The following is a 17,803-nucleotide window of genomic DNA, read 5'->3' on the forward strand; positions in this document are numbered from 1 at the left end:
GTAAAGCACTCTAAGGAGGGGAAGAGGAGATGGATGGGTACATTTGTAAAGCTTTAAGACCAGTGCAGTTGGATTACAGTGAACAGAAGGAGGAGGAAGAGCAGTTAGGGGCCCATATACTCAGGGGATTCACATCACACCTAAAGTACCTTGAACAAATGTCCTGATCATGATTCCCTGTTTAAGGGCTGGAGGGAGAAGGAGTAAGTTGGAAGCCTACTAGATGACCGCTGTAGGGGTTTAGACAGGAGAGGATGGTGGTCTGATCTGAGAAAGTACCAACAGAGATGCAGAAAAATGAATGCATTCAATATGTGTCACTGGTAGACTGATTAGGCTTTAGCAATAAGTTAATACCATGAGTGAGCAGGTGTGGAGGATAATTCCCAGGCATCTGTGTACAGAGGGAAGTAGGGATGATATCTTTGAGATGGGAAACCAGAAGAGGACCATATTTGGAGGGACCTGTATCATTTTGTCTTTTAATTTCCTTTTCATTCTTTTGAACAAAAGAGTGCAGCCAAAGTGAGCTTAGTTCACTCAACTTAGCTCTCTATAGGTATGATTTCTATGGTGGACCTCTGGGGTTAAATCTGATTCATATGAGAAAACAAAGTAAACTTTGGAATAAAATCAAAATCCCCAACCAAACCTCACTTTATAATGAATGATGGTCAGCATTGTTGAAAAGGCCTATCTAACCCTCTTAGAAAACTTAGAGATTGCTATATACATTTTATTATGCTGCTTCTAAGTTTGAAACTTCCCTTTGTGGTCATGGATTTTTAACATGCGGGACATCAGCTTTTTTGAATCAAAGGATCATGGAGAGTCATAAGCTGTGACCTATCCAGACCTGGGAACAATTGTGCTGGATGCTTCCTAGTGATCAGGGAGAGCTCTAACCTGGGCCTCTAAATGCTTCCTGCGCTATCTATGCCTTTGCACGAGGTGCTCTCTGTCCCAGTCTCACCTCGTGTGTGTGTGTGTGTGTGGTGCGTGTTTCATGTAAGTGTGTATGTATGTGTATGAGTGTGAGCATGGAGGCCAGAGGTTGACATTGAATATTCTCCTTAATCACTCACCACCTTATTTTTTGAAACAGGGTCTCTCACTGGACCTGGAGCTCAGCTTTAGGTTAAGCTAGCTGTCCCGGCTGCATCCCCAGTTCCCACTCCAGGCCCCAGTTCCATCCTTACCCCTGCTCTTCACTGGGGTTATGTGGGCGTGCGGGGATCTCCGGTCGCCAGCTGCTGGGCATGGCGCCGGTCTCCCGCGGGCTGCTGGGGTGCGCTCGTGTCCTGCAGCCTGTGTCTGCTGTTTGGGTCCCTGGCTCTGTGCCGCTGGGGTGCGCGGGTTTCATGCACCGCATTGCTGAGGGTCTCTGCTACTGGAGCTGGGGGCTCTAGGACTGCTGTCAGCTGCCTGGTCGGTTCAGTTTCAATTTCCACCATGCACTCCCTCTAAGTTTGAGACCCATTGGCCACCAGGTCATGAGGGGAGGTGCGAGAAAGGGCAAAAGCAGGGTCTCTGTGAGTCGTGGTTTACGAAGGAGATAGCCCTCTCTGGGAAGACTGGATCGTAGGCAGTAAGACACAGAACTCAGCTCAGTCAGATTCAGTGGTACAGCTCCTTTATTCAGTGACTCAGCTCGGCTCCAGGTCTTAGTGATTCAGCTCTGATTAATTAGGGGAAACCAGGATATTTGTACTGTGGGGGCAGTGGCAAGAGCCTTAGTAGATAGGTGCTTTTAGGATGCCCTATTTACATGTGGTGGTGGGCTCCTGCCAGGCTGCCAGACATTGTCTGATTATCACACAGGAAAACCTGACAGTTCCTATGCCAGAGGCCATGTATCTGTGGCGGCTACTTCAAAGATGAGACCGGGAGAGAGTAGGAAGGCGCCCTGCTGATAAAAAGCGGCTCTGCATATGAACTCTGAGCCCCATGGGCTATCCGGACATGGAGAGACTGCTACCTTACACAGCAGGGGTCCCCAACAGGGTTACAGGTGTGTGCTACTGCACCTGGCTTTTTACATGGGATCTAACTCAGGTGCTTATTCTTGTATGGCAAATACTTTACTGATGGAGCTGTCTCCTTGCCCTCCAGTCCCCCTCTTTCCCTCCACAGTCCCATTCCAGAATTAGAGCACAGGTTTCTGGGAGGCATGTCTCTTCAGTTAGGACTAAATGAGTAGAATTAGAGGGGTATCTGACTGGTTTTTCTTACTGACTGCTTTAGACCGCTCCAAAACTGTACACTACTGAAGTTTTTTTTTCCATTTTGTGAAGTTCTTTCCCTCCCACCTCCACCCCATGTCTTATTTCTCTCTTAATATTCTAGAATTCATTTGGTTGTCTTATCATTTCTTAAAATATCTGACAATTCCTGCTAATGTTCTGAAATACTTCTTTCTAAGGTAATTTGCATAAATAAGTTGAAAGGGAGAAAGAACAGTAGTTTAATCCACCCCAAGACTTTACATCATTGTTTGCTATATGTGTTTCTTTAAAAAATATTGTATACATTTAGGGTATGCAGCATGTTTAAAGTGTGTGTGTGTGTGTGTGTGTGTAGACAACCTCAGATCTTAGCCCTCAGCTTCCACCTTGTTTTGACATAGGGTTTCTTGCTGTTTACTGCTGAGTACTCCAGGCTAGCTGGTCCAGGAGCTTTTGGGAATTCTTATGTCTCCATTGTCTCTCTCACTGTTGGAGTGTTAGGATTGCAGATGCATGCTACTGTGCTTTTAGTGGGCTCTGGGGATCTAAAGTCATGTCCCCAAGCTTGTGTGACAGGCATTTGATTCACTATCACTAAACCATCTTCCCAGCCCCAACACAATGTTTTGACATATATACACATAATGAGATTATTACTAAAGTCAAGAAAATTAACCAAACATTACCTTCCATAACTATAACCCTTTTTTTTATGGTAAGAGCTGAAATTGGTTTCAGCAATCTTAGTATACAATACAGTATTGCTAACTATAATCTTTATACTGTACATTAGAGATCTGGGTTTGTTCATCCCATAAAACTCCAAGTTTGTGCTCTTTGACCTACTTCTCTCTATATTCTTCTCTTCTTTATTTCCATTGTTAATATATTGAAACTTCTGAGTCTAAAATGTATATATCTTCATAGAAACAAAACAAAAATTTAAACCCATTCAAATCATGTTAGAGCACCCTAGAGGAAAGCACTTTAAAAAAAAGTGTGTGTGTGTGTGTGTGTGTATAGACAACCTCACATCAGTCCTACAGAATTTTTGCAGATAAGAAAGGAATATCCCACATGACTTCCTGGTTCTTTCATTCACTGATTATGACCTCTCCTAGATATTTCTGTCACCAATGATTATTGATCTCTTTTACAAATGGGATTAATATGTAGTACTATGAACCTAAATGTAGTTATTTTCCTATTGCCTGAAGTTATTTCCTATTATTCTGTAGAGAAAGGCTTCCTGATGTTAAATTCAAGAAAAGAAAAATCTAGACAGCAGTTAAATATAATGATAGAACAGCAGATAAATATAATGATAGTCTTAGTCAGGGAGGTTTGATTCTGTCTTTCCTGGTACCAGATGCCCTTTTCCTGTGTTCACCAGCCAAGTGCTATAACATTCTTGGCCTGCTTTTCCATTTGAAAAAAGGAAGGAGAAGATATGCAAGATAGACACAATCTTGGGACTCACCTGAGGATCGTTTAAGAATATGGGTTCTGACTCAGAAGGTCTTCACATGTTGCTGTTGACTATCAGGTGATGCCTATGCCTGCTTTTGAACAGCAAGCTATTAGATCAAAGTGTCCCAAACTTGGCTGAGTGTGAGACTTATCTTTGGGACTATATTTTTGCATTCTACCCAGAGGGAGTCAATTCAGTGCATCTGCATTAGAATCTAGCAATCTCTTTTTGACATTTGTGACAAGATCCTATTGTGACTGTCAGAGTTGAGGAATTATTGCAGTAGATGAGTGTGTCTCCATCATGGTTGCACATTAGAACCACCCGAGAAGATGCAAAAACAAATACCAATGCTTGGGTTCCTCTCCAGAGCAACTAAGTAAAAAATTTTGGGGTGTGAGGTCTTTGATGAACAAGTCTTGAGCCCCTAAATCCAATCAAAATTGAGAAACTGTGATAAGGTCCCCACAGAGGCATTTGAGATATTTAATTTTCATTTTAATTTATAGTTCTATGCATGTGGAATCCAATGTGATGTCTTGAAACATGGGTTCATTGTAGACTGATCAAATCAGGCTAATTACCATATTCATTATCTCAAATATTTATCATCTCTTTGGGGTAAGAATATTTAAAATAATCTGTTTTAAGAATTTTGAAATTGAAAGCATATGATTATTAATAAAGTACCAGAACTTGCCCATCTGTCTGACAGTGACTCTGCTCACTTTCTGTTTTCTTTTGTCCACCCATCTCTCTTCTCCAGCCTCTCATTGTAACCATGTAAACAGTTTCTCTCTCTTACTCTCTCCTCCCTCTCCATTGTGTATGTATATCACATTAAAAATTAGTTTTAAGGCCGGAAAGATGGCTCAGCAGTTAAAAGCACTGGCTGCTCTTCCAGAGGACCCAGGTTTGATTCCCAGTACCCACCTGGTAGCTAACAACATCCATAACGCCAGTTCCAGGGGAATTTGATGCCCTCTTTTGACCCTCATGGGCACTGCACGACATAGGTGCACTTACATAACCTTCAGGCAGTACACTCATACACAAAAAATAATAAATAATATATTTTTAAAAATTAGTTTTTAAATTTTAAAAATGACTGTAGAGGACCATTTTGAATCAAGGATCCATGATCAATTTTCTAACACCTGAGAAAAAGTATTTGTTTTACTTCATATCCATCCTTTAGAGGATGCCAGGTTGTTTTGAGAGAATATAATACTTTTAAGCACAAGTCCTTTGTAGAAATCTATTCAAGAATTTACTGATGTGTAAAATTGTAGCATCTGAAATCCCAGGTCCTGGTGAGGATCATGCCCAACTCTTAGGCACTTCACAAAAGCTGTTTTGTGTATTTGAGCCTTCTAGAGAAGAAATGTTTGTAAATATCTTCAAGGACTGGAACAGCCTGAATAGCAAGAAACCTTCAATCTTCCTAGATTTGTGGCTTTGTGTGTGATGTGAACGTGAAGCTAAACAGAGCTAGATTTCCTGTCGGGGTTGGTCAAGGGGAATTCTGGGTAATTTCCTTAACCTTCCTATGTTTCTAAAACTCCAGGATCATCTTACTTTCTAGATTTATAACTTCTGTGCTTTGTATAGAGTCATTCCTCTAAAATCAGTTTTCTTTACCTGTTTTAAAGTCAAAGGATATTAAAAACTTCTGAGAAGTAATCTTAATTAATTTTCTATCATTTTCTAAGTATTTATTAATAATATCAGATTTCCCATTTGTTGAAACAAATTTTATGACTGCAGGGATATGGAATAGAAGTATGAATATTTCATATATACACTGTTTGAACTAATACATATGCAAATTTATTAAAGAAGCTCAGCAACTTCCACCTAATTTAGCTACATTTATTTTTCAGGTTTTGATATTTTACTTTATAATTTATCTCTCTCTAATAAATATAATTGTGCAGATTTTGGTTTGTAGAGGTGTTTTCTTCGTTTCTTTGCTGCACACACTCATGCACACACCCCTAAACACTCATAGTACAGTTGTGAAAGAATATTGTAGATAACACATTACAATGTCTTTTAAAATATTTTATTATTATTTTTTAAACCTTAATTTAAAAAATATTTTATTATTTTTATTTTTTACGTGTATGAGTGTGTTGCCTGCATGTATGTGAGTGCACCCGTATCGTGCAATGCTGTGGAGGTCAGAGGAGGGCTTCAGATTCCCCTGGAACTGGAGTTAAGAATGGTTCATAGCTGTCATGTGGGAGCTGGGAATCAAATCCGGGTCCTCTGCAAGAGCGGTCAGTGCTTTTAACTGCTGAGCCATCTCTCCAGCCCCTATTATTTTTATTATATGTGTATGACTGTATTTGTGCCATGCAATGCCTATGGAGGTCAGAAGAGGACGTCAGATTCCCCTAGAACTGGAATTATTTAGGGTTGTTAGCCACCATGTGGGTGCTGGGAATCAAACTCGGGTCCTCTGCACGAGCATCCGGTGCTCCTAACCACTGAGCCATCTCTCCAGTCCCACCACACTAATATCTCATGAAGATATTTTTCTCTAGAATTTGCTTACATTATTCATTATCAGCCTCCATATAGATCCAGATTGGTGGTTATAACTATTGCTAATTTGTATATGTGGAAACCAGTAAGTTAATTGAAATCCTCAGGTTTTCATATTAATCTTGGTAGTGTTGAGAAGAGACCTGAATGTGCAGAGATCACAGTGACAAGGTGTTCAGTGGTATTTTGATGGTTATGCATGTTTACCAGTTGATGACTTCTTATATTAGCATTTTGTCTAATTTACTCAATTATGGTCTTATAAAACATTCAGACATGATAATAGCAGTTCTTATATTTGTCCTCCAAAAGACCAGGGTGCATATTGTTAGGACCTCACAGGAAGGAGGGGACAACACAGTCTGGGTACTTCAGTCTTTGCTGTTGTACATGACTGATCTCAAACTTGAAACACAATGATGAACAGAAAACAGATCTCCTAAATTATTTTACAACTTCGTGTTGGTCTTAAAGGCTTATCTGAGTTTTCACGTTTTAATGTGTGAGCAAACACTACTGTACCTGGAAAAAAATATCTGAATTTTTGGTATTCTGTTTGATTGATGGAAACCAAGTAGGTATTTTGGGAAAAATGGATTTGAAGCAATGTAAAATATCCACTGCCACCTTTTGGTTCTAACTTCGATTTTGTTTTACCTAAACAACTCTGTCTCCAAGCCAATAAGAGTAGCTAGTCCTTCCTGCAGGGAGGTGTTGTGGGTCCTGCAGGGAGGTGCTGTGGATCCTGCCTGGAGTTGTTGTGGGTCCTGCAGGGAGGTGCTGTGGGTCCTGCAGGGTGATGCTGTGGGTCCTGCCTGGAGGTGCTGTGGGTCCTGCAGGGAAGTGCTGTGGGTTTTACCTTTCATTCACAGTCTGCTTATCCATCTGAAGCAAAGAAGGGGCATCATTTTTTTCTAGACAGGGTTTGACTGTGTAAATACCAAAAGTTGGAATTTGGGGAATATGCATTCTCGTTTCTGCCTTCTGATCTTGAGAATCTGGGCTCTGTGAACTTCTGACTTATTTGCGGATGAATGACCAGGAAATGGAAATAGGGATGTTTTTTGGAGTAGAGATAAGAGGTCTAATATCTGACATCACAGAGTATGGGTTCCAGTCATGTTTATTTTTCTTTTGGCTTGTTTTGTTTATTTGTGTTTGAGACAGGGTCTCACTGTGTAGCTCTGGATGGGAAGGCTTGTCTTGAACTCACAGAGATTGTCCTGCCTTGCTTCCCAAGTATTGGGATTAAAAGTGTGCATCATCATACTCAGCAGGGTTTCTTTTATTAATTGTTTTGTTATCACATGGGGATACTGGTGAATGAGTGAAATATGTTGACTACAAGTGGGTAAGTGGTGGTTGGGCCTGCTGAGTTTGAGTCATCGAGACTTTCCCATTGTGGAGCAGTGGAAATGGTAGGATGGCAGCAGGAAGAAAGATCTTTAGTGGCAGAGTTAGCAAGGAACAGGTAGAGCTCCAGGTCAAAACCTAACAAATGTCTTGACTATTTTAATATAGGGAGGTCTGCAAAACCTTTGGAGGGTTGCTTAAGGCATGCTTTCAAAACCATGAGATGTGGTCCTTCATTGGGGTGTGATACTGATTCAATGGGCTTTGACTAACATACTTCAAAATTGAAATAGGCTAGAAAATAGAGTATATCTCTTGTAGTGAGTGTTGTGTAAGAAACTTTTCAAGTTGTCATTTTTATATGGACATATATAAGGAATCAATATATGAAATGCATTTCTTACTATGAACTTCCCTGTTTAAAAAGCTTGAAAAATAAAGATTATAAGCAGTTTCTGGAAGGAAAGAAGGCTACCCTTAGCAAGTACTTTAGAGTTTCTAACCTTTCTTATTTTCAAGATCGTGGGATCATTGTTACTTAAATACTGGCAATTCCTTTAATCAATAAGTAATTTATGATATTGAAAATCTTTTGAAAAATTTATTTTTAAATTGACAAGTAAAGGTATATATTTTTGCATGTATTTATACTGAACAATATGATGTTTTAATATATAGGTACATTATAAAAAAGCTAAATCAAGAGGCTGGAGAGATGGTTCAGCTGTTAAGAGCACTGGCTGCTCTTGCAGAGGACCCAGGTTTGGTTCCCAGCACCTATATGGTGGCCAGCAGCTGTCTGTAACTCAGTTCCAGGGGATCTGATGCCCTCTTCTGTTCTTTGTGGGCACTGCATGACACGGATGCACTTACACACATGCAGATAATACACTCATACACATAAACTAAAAGTAATAAATAAAATATAAAATAAAGCTATTTATCACGTGTATTATTTCACATTTTATTTTTGGTACTGAGAACCCTTAAAATCCACTCTCTTGGGGACTTTCAAATATATGATTTATTAGTATAAACTGTAGTTAACATAATGTATAATATATCTATTGAACTTATCATGGTTAACTAAAATTTTGTGTCCTTTGAGAACATCTTCCTTAACCCCTCCAACTTCATAACTTACCATTGTTTTTTTTCTCTCTTTTTGTGAGTTCAAATTTTTATACTTTATATGTAAATGAATCTTGCAGTATTTGTTTTTCTGTATCTGGCTTATTTTACTTAATATAATGCCCCCAACGTACACCCATATATATAGTTGAAAATGACAAAATTCCTTATTTTTAAAGGATTCGCAGTAGTCCATTGTGCATATATATTGCATTTTAAAATCCATTTGTTTGTTGATGGGCATTTAATTTGATATTGTAACTTTGATGTTGGGACTAATACTGCACTCAACATGGGCATGTAGACATTTCTCAACATAGTCATTTCATTTCCTTTGGATAAATACCCAATGCTAGGCAATAGGAAATAAAATGTGAAAAAAAAATCCTGTATAAACCTTTTCTTTACAGAGCTTGCAGTGAGTAGATATGGGTTAATGAAGTCAGGGCACAAATGGTTACAAAACTGTAGTTATGATAATGGCTTTCCAAAGAGTGCAGCCTGGTCAAAAATTAAATAGCAGGCATATGATCTAGTCACACAGTCAGAGAAAGATTCCCTGAAGTCACAACAATTAAAAGTTAAATAAATATAGATGTTGTCAACCAGGTGGGAAGAGGAAAGAATAGAGTTTAGGCAGAGAATGACAAATAGAAATTCCTTATAGTGGAAACAACTTGTAGCTGACAAGACATTCCAGGGTGGATATGGTACTGTTTCAGGGTTCAGAGTGGTGAGACTTGTGATTGGAGGGCCTTTGGATTTGTTATGAGCAATGGGAAGGATTTAGGTGTCCGGGGAGCTACAAAAGCCATTGAGGGAATTAAAGCAGGGAGTGGACATGATCCAATTTGAATTTTGAAAAGACCTGTTTGATTTCAGTGTGGAAAATACATCTAAGGAATCTCATAAAGGATCAGTACAAACCAGTCAGATAGTTGGGTGGTCTAGTCAGAGGTGATAGAAGGTTGGTATGGTGGATATCATAGAGATGGCAAGATCTGGAGGAATTAGGAAGAGTCTTAAGAAACAAAATGAATAGGATTTAGTGAAGAATTCTATGTACAAGTAATGAGAAGAATCTTGATTGATGTCTCCTGGATTGCAGGCTTCCATATTTGAATTGATGGTGGTCTCATTCTCTAAGACAGAGAAAGCAATTGAAAAACACCTGCTTTGGAGAAATGAAAGGCCATGGGCAGGTTGTCCTAAAGTACATTGAGGAGCGCTAAGAAAGGAGGTCAAGGTAGAGGTCAAGATCTAGTTTTATAGTGGAGTTCTGGTTTGCCTAGACATTCATGAACTAGTGAATCTATGGATATAGGTAAAACATTAAAGTGAGGAAAGGAGAGGATTTAGGATTGGCAGAGAACTCTAATATGTACTCACTAAACAAAGAATGTCTAGCCACAAATGAAATAGAAGTATATACAGAAAAACAAGTGAATGTGGGCTAGGACTGTTTTGATGGACTAGCAGCAGGCCAGAAGGCAGAGAGGAGTGTGTATGCAAATGAGCTGAACTGCTCTCAGCCAGTGAGAACAGATAACTTCTCTGGAAAACTGGTCCTATGAAGAGTTGGAGACAGACATGGACCCAGGGGGGCATGTATGTTAGAGGTCCTCAGTGAATGTGGTATATTGAAGGTACTGTTGAGGAGGTTCTTAAATGTTTGATAGGCAAAGGGATGCAGAAAAAGTATTATGAGTAAAAAGTAACCATCATCAGTAAACTCATTTTAGGGATTGTTGAAGAAACTGACCTAAGTGTAATAGTGTAGACTTTAGGAGTAAGGTGCAAAGTGGCTTAGTAGGAGGGGTGCTCCATAAGTCTGGGAAAGGGTTTGAGATCATCATGATGATGCATTTGAGTTCCTGAGCTGAGTGAGGGTGGAGGGGGTTTCAAGAGGACAAACTGGCATTGTTTTGAACATGAACTGAAAATCAGGATGAATTAAGTAATGCAGGATACAGCTACATAACTGTATGACTTGCCACGGCTGCCTGTCGTCAAGTTTAAAGCCTATGGATTAGAGAAGGTAAACAAGCCTGGGATAAGAGAGGAAAGAAAATCACTTTTGATTATTGTAATTGATGTTGTATATAAATGAAAACACCATGCACTGTAGAGGAATTAATGCTTCCTGACATACCTTTGCAAGAATCAGCTAATCATCATGAAAACTATGTTCCCCAGGGAGTTACTGTTTCCATTATCATAGAAGCTTAGCTCAAATGCCATTGTTTTTCTATCATGTATCAGAGGGAAATGACTATCTATTATCCTCCTGTGTTTTCTAAGCTTATGTGCAGTAAAATGCTCTTGTGTGCCGTACGATGAGTTTTGACAAATGTGTACAACTGTACACCCTATGTCTAGAGAGCAATTCCATATCCCAGAAAGTCATTTTTGCCTCTCTCTTGTCACCCCGCACCCCATTCCCTTCAGAAATCATTGTCCTGGGTAATTAGCATGTTTATCCGCTTAAGCTTTTATCAGATACATAATGAAAAGGAAACTATTGCCCATTCCCTATCACCACAATTCTGTTGCCCGTGTTTAGATTTTATAATGATAAAATCACACAGTATGCAAACTTTAGTTTCTGGCTTCTTTCTGCCACCATATTTTTGAGGAAATCCACATTGTGCGATGTATTGGGAGTTTGTTCCATTTTAGAGTTAAGTAATATTCCTTGTATGAATTTGACATCACCTAAAATCCATTCTCTTGCTGGACGTTTGCATTATTTCCGATGTTTGGCCATAATGAATAAATCTGATGTGAACAGTTTTTATGAGTCTTTCTGTCATGAATGTTTTAATTACTTGGGTAAGTAGGGTAGACTTTTTGGGTCACAGATGAATTAAATTTAACCTTAAAAGAAGCTGTACTCCTAAGTGATCATACCACTTTATAGTCTCACTAGCATTTTACAAAGAGGTCCAGTAGTCCCAGAGTTTCATCAAGGTTTCAGTCTTAGCCTTTGTAACTACCCTGATGGATGAGTTGTGGGATAATCTTATGCATTTAGTTTGTGCTTCCCTCATGTCTGGTGAATGTAAACATGTTGTGCTTATTGGCTATGGTGTATCTTGAAATGTCTATTCCAATAGTGTGTCCAGTTTTCATAACTGGATTGTTTAATCCTGTGTAGGAATTCTGCATATATACTGGATTGGAGTTCAGATATTTGTATTATGAATATTTTCTTTGAGGCCACAGGTTTCCATGCTATTTTTTGATGTCCTTGAATGAGTAATTTTCATTTTGATCATGAACAGTTTATCAACACATTCTTTTTTGGTGATTGCTATGAGTTTTATATAATAAACTTTTGTCTCCCTCAAGATTGCTAAGTTTCTTCATATGTTTTCTTCTAAATGTTTTATAGTTTTCATTTTTGTGCTTATATATATGGCCTTTGACTCCTTAGTCTTATATATTTCTGTTTAGGCTCCACCACCCCATAGACTTTTCCTCTGGAAGTTTCAGGGGATGGACCCTTAAACAAGTGGCTCACTTAACATACATCTCTGTTTCCTGGAGGATTTATCTTCTTTCAGTTTCTGCCTATTTTTGGTTGCCTCTTGCCTTCAAAAGGCATTTTCTCAGACATTTTCATGTGCTTGATTTAGTATCAGTTCTGGAAGTTACTATTTAGTATCTGGAATATTTTGATTGCTACATATTTGTGTTTCTTAACATATAAATTTGATAGGAGCAGAGTATATTCCATTGACTTCTCTTACAGTGTCAGACTCAGAGCCATATCTTTGTATAGTAACCTTCTCTCAGCAAATGTTCAGTTGTATTGTTTTTAGTTTTTATTGAGCTTTAGTACTTTCATACAATAGTTCTTAATCAAATTTAAACTCTCTCACCCATCCATGTTCCCCCCTCACTGGATCTCATGTATCCCACCGTACATGTTAAATTCTATCCAGTCAAGTATTTGTATCCAGATGTCCTTTGGTGAAAATTCATCCACTGGAGTCTAGTCATCTTATCTAGAGATCATTGGTATGGCCTACTCTCCTTTACCAAGCAGTAATCAGTCTCCAATAGTTATCAGACTAGAGCTGACCTATTACCCATTTCCCTCAATCCAGTCTAGGCCCTGGTCTGATTGAGTTGGCATGGGTCCTGTGATCAGTGTCACCAGTGCCACAAGTTCACATGTGCAAGCTTCCAGTGGCCTGAAAGCCTCTGCTCCCTATGTTCATGGACCAACCCTGGCTCTTACAATCTTTCCACCCTTTCTTCTGCAATGGTCCCTGAGCTGTGGGTGAGAGGTTTGATACAGGAGACCTATCCAGGGACACATACTATACAGTCTCTTATTCACTAAAATTTGGCAAGTTGTGGCCTTTTGTGTGCATTGCACTCTGTTGCATAAGGAAGCTTCCTACTGCAGAATCCCACAACTGGTCAGACACAGAGAATATGCATCCGAGAGGTGCCCAGTTCTAGGTGACATATCTACAGTGTAACCTCTACACCCAAGGCTCATGGAACATAGCAGAATGGGGGGTAAAGAGAGAACTAGTGCATCCCTTAACTCTCACCAGTGAAGCTTCCTTATACAACAATGTTGTTTTTATGAGAACTAACTTTGAGTCAGGATTTAAAGTCTTCTACTCATAAGTTAACTTCTATTTTTAGATTCTACCCTGAAGATGAATCCAAAGGAGATTATATTAGATATTCTGGAGTACAGCAATTCCTTTTAATTTCTTTCTTTACTCTTTAAAATATTTATTTACAATACCTTTTATATGTTAATATAATTTTAATTCATTTTCACTTTATTATCATCAGATCTCTGACTTTGCCAAAGCTTCAGCCTAAAACTGTTGTACTTTTCAATCAAGGTTGATACAAAAATATATTATTTTTGTAACAATTTTATGCCTAAAGCTTTTCTATATAAAATAGAGCAGAGATATCTCTTATATAGAATAATTATGTTTGCAAAGTTCTATGTTCTATGTGGTGGAAAATGAAATGATATCTTTGAATAATTTCAAATTTAAAGAAGACATGTTAATGCAATTTTAAAAAAATCTTTAAAAGGCATTTTATTTTACTTATTAGTTTTTTTAAAAACAGATGGTTTTACTTTCCCCTATTTTTAAAAAAGTTTGAAAAATTATTTTATTTTTTATGCTTTGAAGAATTATTATTTTTTTAATCAATCAATTTAATGAGCAAAGAATTTGTCCCAACACATCAAAATTGTATTAATAGAATTTTTGGAGGGACTTATTCAATTTGCCTCTATTACAACTTCAACATTCTCAATTTGTGAAAAAGTTTACTATACCTGCCTTGAAAATTAGCCCATGTTTATGTATAATTATTACAGTCATTATTATCACTTAATGATAACCATATGCTATTTTCATAACATACTTGAATGCAAAGGGGCATGACACGTTGTTTTAATGGGATTTTGGTATGTATAAAAAGTTGTAGTCCTTGCAGACACCATTGGTCATCAAGCTAAGCTTGATGACAATCTGTGACACTTTCATGAATAGGTCGTACTGTAATATACAATCATTGCTTTTGTTTATGTTTTGAAACTGCCTTTTGGTCACTTGAAAGAGATATAGTGAGATACAGTGTTAAAAAGCTAAATGATTTCCTTTTTCTTTTTCTTCAGAATCGAGTTTCTTACTGGGAAATGCACAGATCGTGGACTGGCCTGTAGTTTATAGTAATGACGGTTTTTGTAAACTCTCTGGGTATCACCGAGCAGACGTCATGCAGAAAAGCAGCACTTGCAGGTAGGTGATGGAGCAACTTTGCATTATTTTCCAAATTTGAACAGAATTCTAACAGTGACTAAAATGTTTGTATTTATTTAGACTCACATATAAAGCCTATTGGGTAAAATTATGTTAGAAAAATAAGACTAAATTGTGAATGTGATATGTATTTTAAGAGCCATTTTGATAGTATTTTCAAAGGAAAATATTTTGCCTATATGCGAATTAGTTCTTTCAATAAAAATATTTTAATCACCTGCTATGATCCAGGAGATAGCACAGGTACAGGAGCATTTGATATCCAGGAGCCACTGGTGGTGTCAACACTTCTGGACCAATTAAAACTGTCATTAAGAAAATACAAAATGTCACTGAAGTCAAGTAGAAAATGATTCACAAGCAGTAAAAGAACATGAAAATGAAGTTCTCATACCCTGAGCCAGTAACATGTCTATAGTGTTGTCATAATTACCCTTGCTATTTTGTTTGTTGTATGTAAAACAGAATCTGACATTTATATCACTTATGATAACTTTAAAAAATAGGCCATTTCTACAAATTTAAAAAGAATTATGATAAAAGAGGATCAGAAAAAAGAGAAAGTATATGTGAGGAACAAATTTAGAATCTAAAACTTTTTCATAAAATTTCAGTAAGGCCAGATGGGGATCTTTTCCCCTTGTTTTAATTTTTTCTTTAAGCTTCTCACTTAACTAAGTGTTGAAGTTAAATTATTTTAGGATCTGGACTTTTCTTTCTAGTTCAAGTTCTGGGCAAACTTGTGCTGTGCTGTGTTAAGGAATTTTCTCAGAGAAGCAGAGAGATTTCTGGTTTTTTTTTGTTCCCTACCCACTTATGCTGAGAGGCGTGTGTGTGTGTAAATGGTATATGATCCGCAACTTCATGAAGTCTAAACATGACTACTCACAGAATAACTTAACTTCTGCAAAACATAGATTTGAATACCTCTTAAATCTATTGAATCAGAGTCAGCCAAAGGAGGTATATAGGACCCGTAGCTTAGATGATTTTGAGGCTTATCGATGTTTGAGAAACAGCCTGGGCCCACGTGCTCTTCCTTCCCTTCTCCACTGCCTGCCACCTGCATTTTTCTGTGTGCTCAGGTCATTCCTACATTCACTCTTCACTCTCAAGGATGAAACATAAACAAGGATGATGAAAACTGTGGCCTGTGTCTGCAAAACCCCTTTGATAGTAGTGAATCTTTTCACCTTTTTAACCGTCAGGTGGATATTCATTTTTTATTCTAGCAATACTCTAGAAGGCTAAGGATGTGTTCTGTGTTCTGGAAGATAGCAGATCTGTCTCATTTGCTTCCCTGGATCCCTAGTAGGGTTTAAGTTAGGAAAAGGTGAATTTTATGATCGACCTTGTCCTGTGGGACAGGTGTTGTTAAGAGCCCAAGGGAACACATCTGCTCTCGATCATCCCCTTCTTGGATGGTTGCTATCTCATTTTTGTTCCAGATGCCATTTTCCACCCAAAGATAGTTATGATTCCCTCAGCAAGATGTGCTTCTCCCTTCTTTGACTAAGAATAGTTTCTTGTATATATTTCTGTTTGCAATATCATTTTGGCCTTAAATTAACTTGCCATATCCTTGTTCTTTTATTTTGCCTGTTGTACATGGGGTGTGCATGTGTGTATTTGTGTCTCTCATGAGTGTGGAGATCAAAGGACCACTTGTGAGAGTTAGTTCTTTCCTTTCACTATGCGGGTTCTAGGAATTGAGTTCAGGGTGTGAGGCTTGGTGGTAAGTAAACGCCTTTCCCTGCTGAGCCATCTCACCTGTGCGTGCTTACTTTCGAATGCATTTACAGACACAAAATTGGGTTGTTATGTCTTTATTTTGAATTGCATTGTCTTATTTGCAATGAACCCTAACTAGTCTTGGGAGCTTCTGCAAAGCATGCTTTTATTTATGGAGTTTCATCCTAATTGTTAGAGTATTTCAGAGAATTTTGGATTATTTGGACTTTTCCACTATGCAGCATGCAGGTCCGGCCCCAAATCTTCTTCACCTGTCAGAGACAACCTTTCAAAACAGACATGCTCTGAACATAAGCAGTCTTCAAACCTGCAGAAAAAGTGTATTCTGCTCATCTAAAAACTGCTGCCGGCTTAAGGCCCACATAGAGCAATGAAGTCCAGCATCTCACAAAAGAGCAGCTCATATCCGAGTCCTGATGGGCTTTCTTGGAGGCCTGGTAAATGTGCTCCCATTGAAAGCATTCTCATCCTCCTTTTAAAAATAAACCATACTCATTTTGTGTTGACTGCACCAGTATTAAGAAGAATGAAGACTTAGAAATAATCAAAATGTCTGGTTGTAGATTTGTTTAAACATATAGTGAAGTCCTAACTTTCTAAATCACATATGTTGAAAGTCTAACAACAGTGGATTAAACAACCAACAAACCAACAAACATTTTTAGAGACAAAAAATCCAGAAAAGCACCAAAGCAATTTATTAAACAGTGTCTGAGTCATGAGTCTATTTTTTTTTTTAAATTCAGCTTTCATTCTCTATTTTTTGAATAAACTTATAAAACCTGTTGGCCTTGAGATGCGAGGAAACAGAAGAAAGGAGGGAGGAAATTACATGCAGATTTAGAACCATGGTTAATAGTTAAATGCTATTATACTATAATCAGTGATTTTGGAACCATTGAATTCCAGTTGAATATGGTGATAAATCACTTGGTACAGGAAATAACTTTGTAAATAACTTTTTTAAAATTACTGATTTTAGTGACAAATTTTAGCCAAATGTAAGAGAATTAAGAGACTACAAATTAGTATCAGAGAAAAGGAATTATATATATAAAATGGATAAAATAAAGAACTTGTATTACTTGAATTAAAGAAATAAGATTAGGGTGACAACTAGGTAAATAGTTGCATGTCATTTTATTTGTTTGTTCTCTGAGACAGTGTCTCACCATGTAGTCCCAGCTGGCCTGGAATGCACTATGTAGACCATCCCAGGCTGGCCTTGATCTCACAGAGACCCACTTGCTGTTCTTCCCTAGTGCTTGGATTAAAGGCATGTGCCACCACACCTGGACTCTGTATGTCATATTTTAAAAATATTCAAATGTGAATTGTTTTATAGGAAAGATACTAAATTACATTTTTGCAGTATCAAGAGGCTGAGATTTATTTCTTCTGCTTCTTTAATCTTTTTTCATTATTCTGATCAATCTCCCACTGAACAGAATCAAATTAAACACACTCCATAGCTTGTTAAAATATTGCCATTCCCCTCCCCTCCCCTC

At 38.0% G+C, this 17,803-nt stretch overlaps 1 protein-coding gene across 1 annotated transcript in view; it reads left to right on the forward strand.

Moving 5' to 3' along the window:
• Kcnh5 (potassium voltage-gated channel subfamily H member 5) overlaps nucleotides 1–17,803 on the forward strand; it is a 371,827-nt gene that overhangs the window by 12,472 nt on the left and 341,552 nt on the right. The window contains exon 2 of the mRNA XM_008850496.2: nucleotides 14,399–14,522. Coding sequence (XP_008848718.1) covers nucleotides 14,399–14,522 — 124 coding nt within the window. The remainder of the gene's footprint in view (nucleotides 1–14,398; nucleotides 14,523–17,803) is intronic.

This window comes from Nannospalax galili, unplaced genomic scaffold, assembly GCF_000622305.1.
Source record: "Nannospalax galili isolate Female #2095 unplaced genomic scaffold, S.galili_v1.0 scaffold144, whole genome shotgun sequence".
Taxonomy (NCBI): Eukaryota; Metazoa; Chordata; class Mammalia; order Rodentia; family Spalacidae; genus Nannospalax; species Nannospalax galili.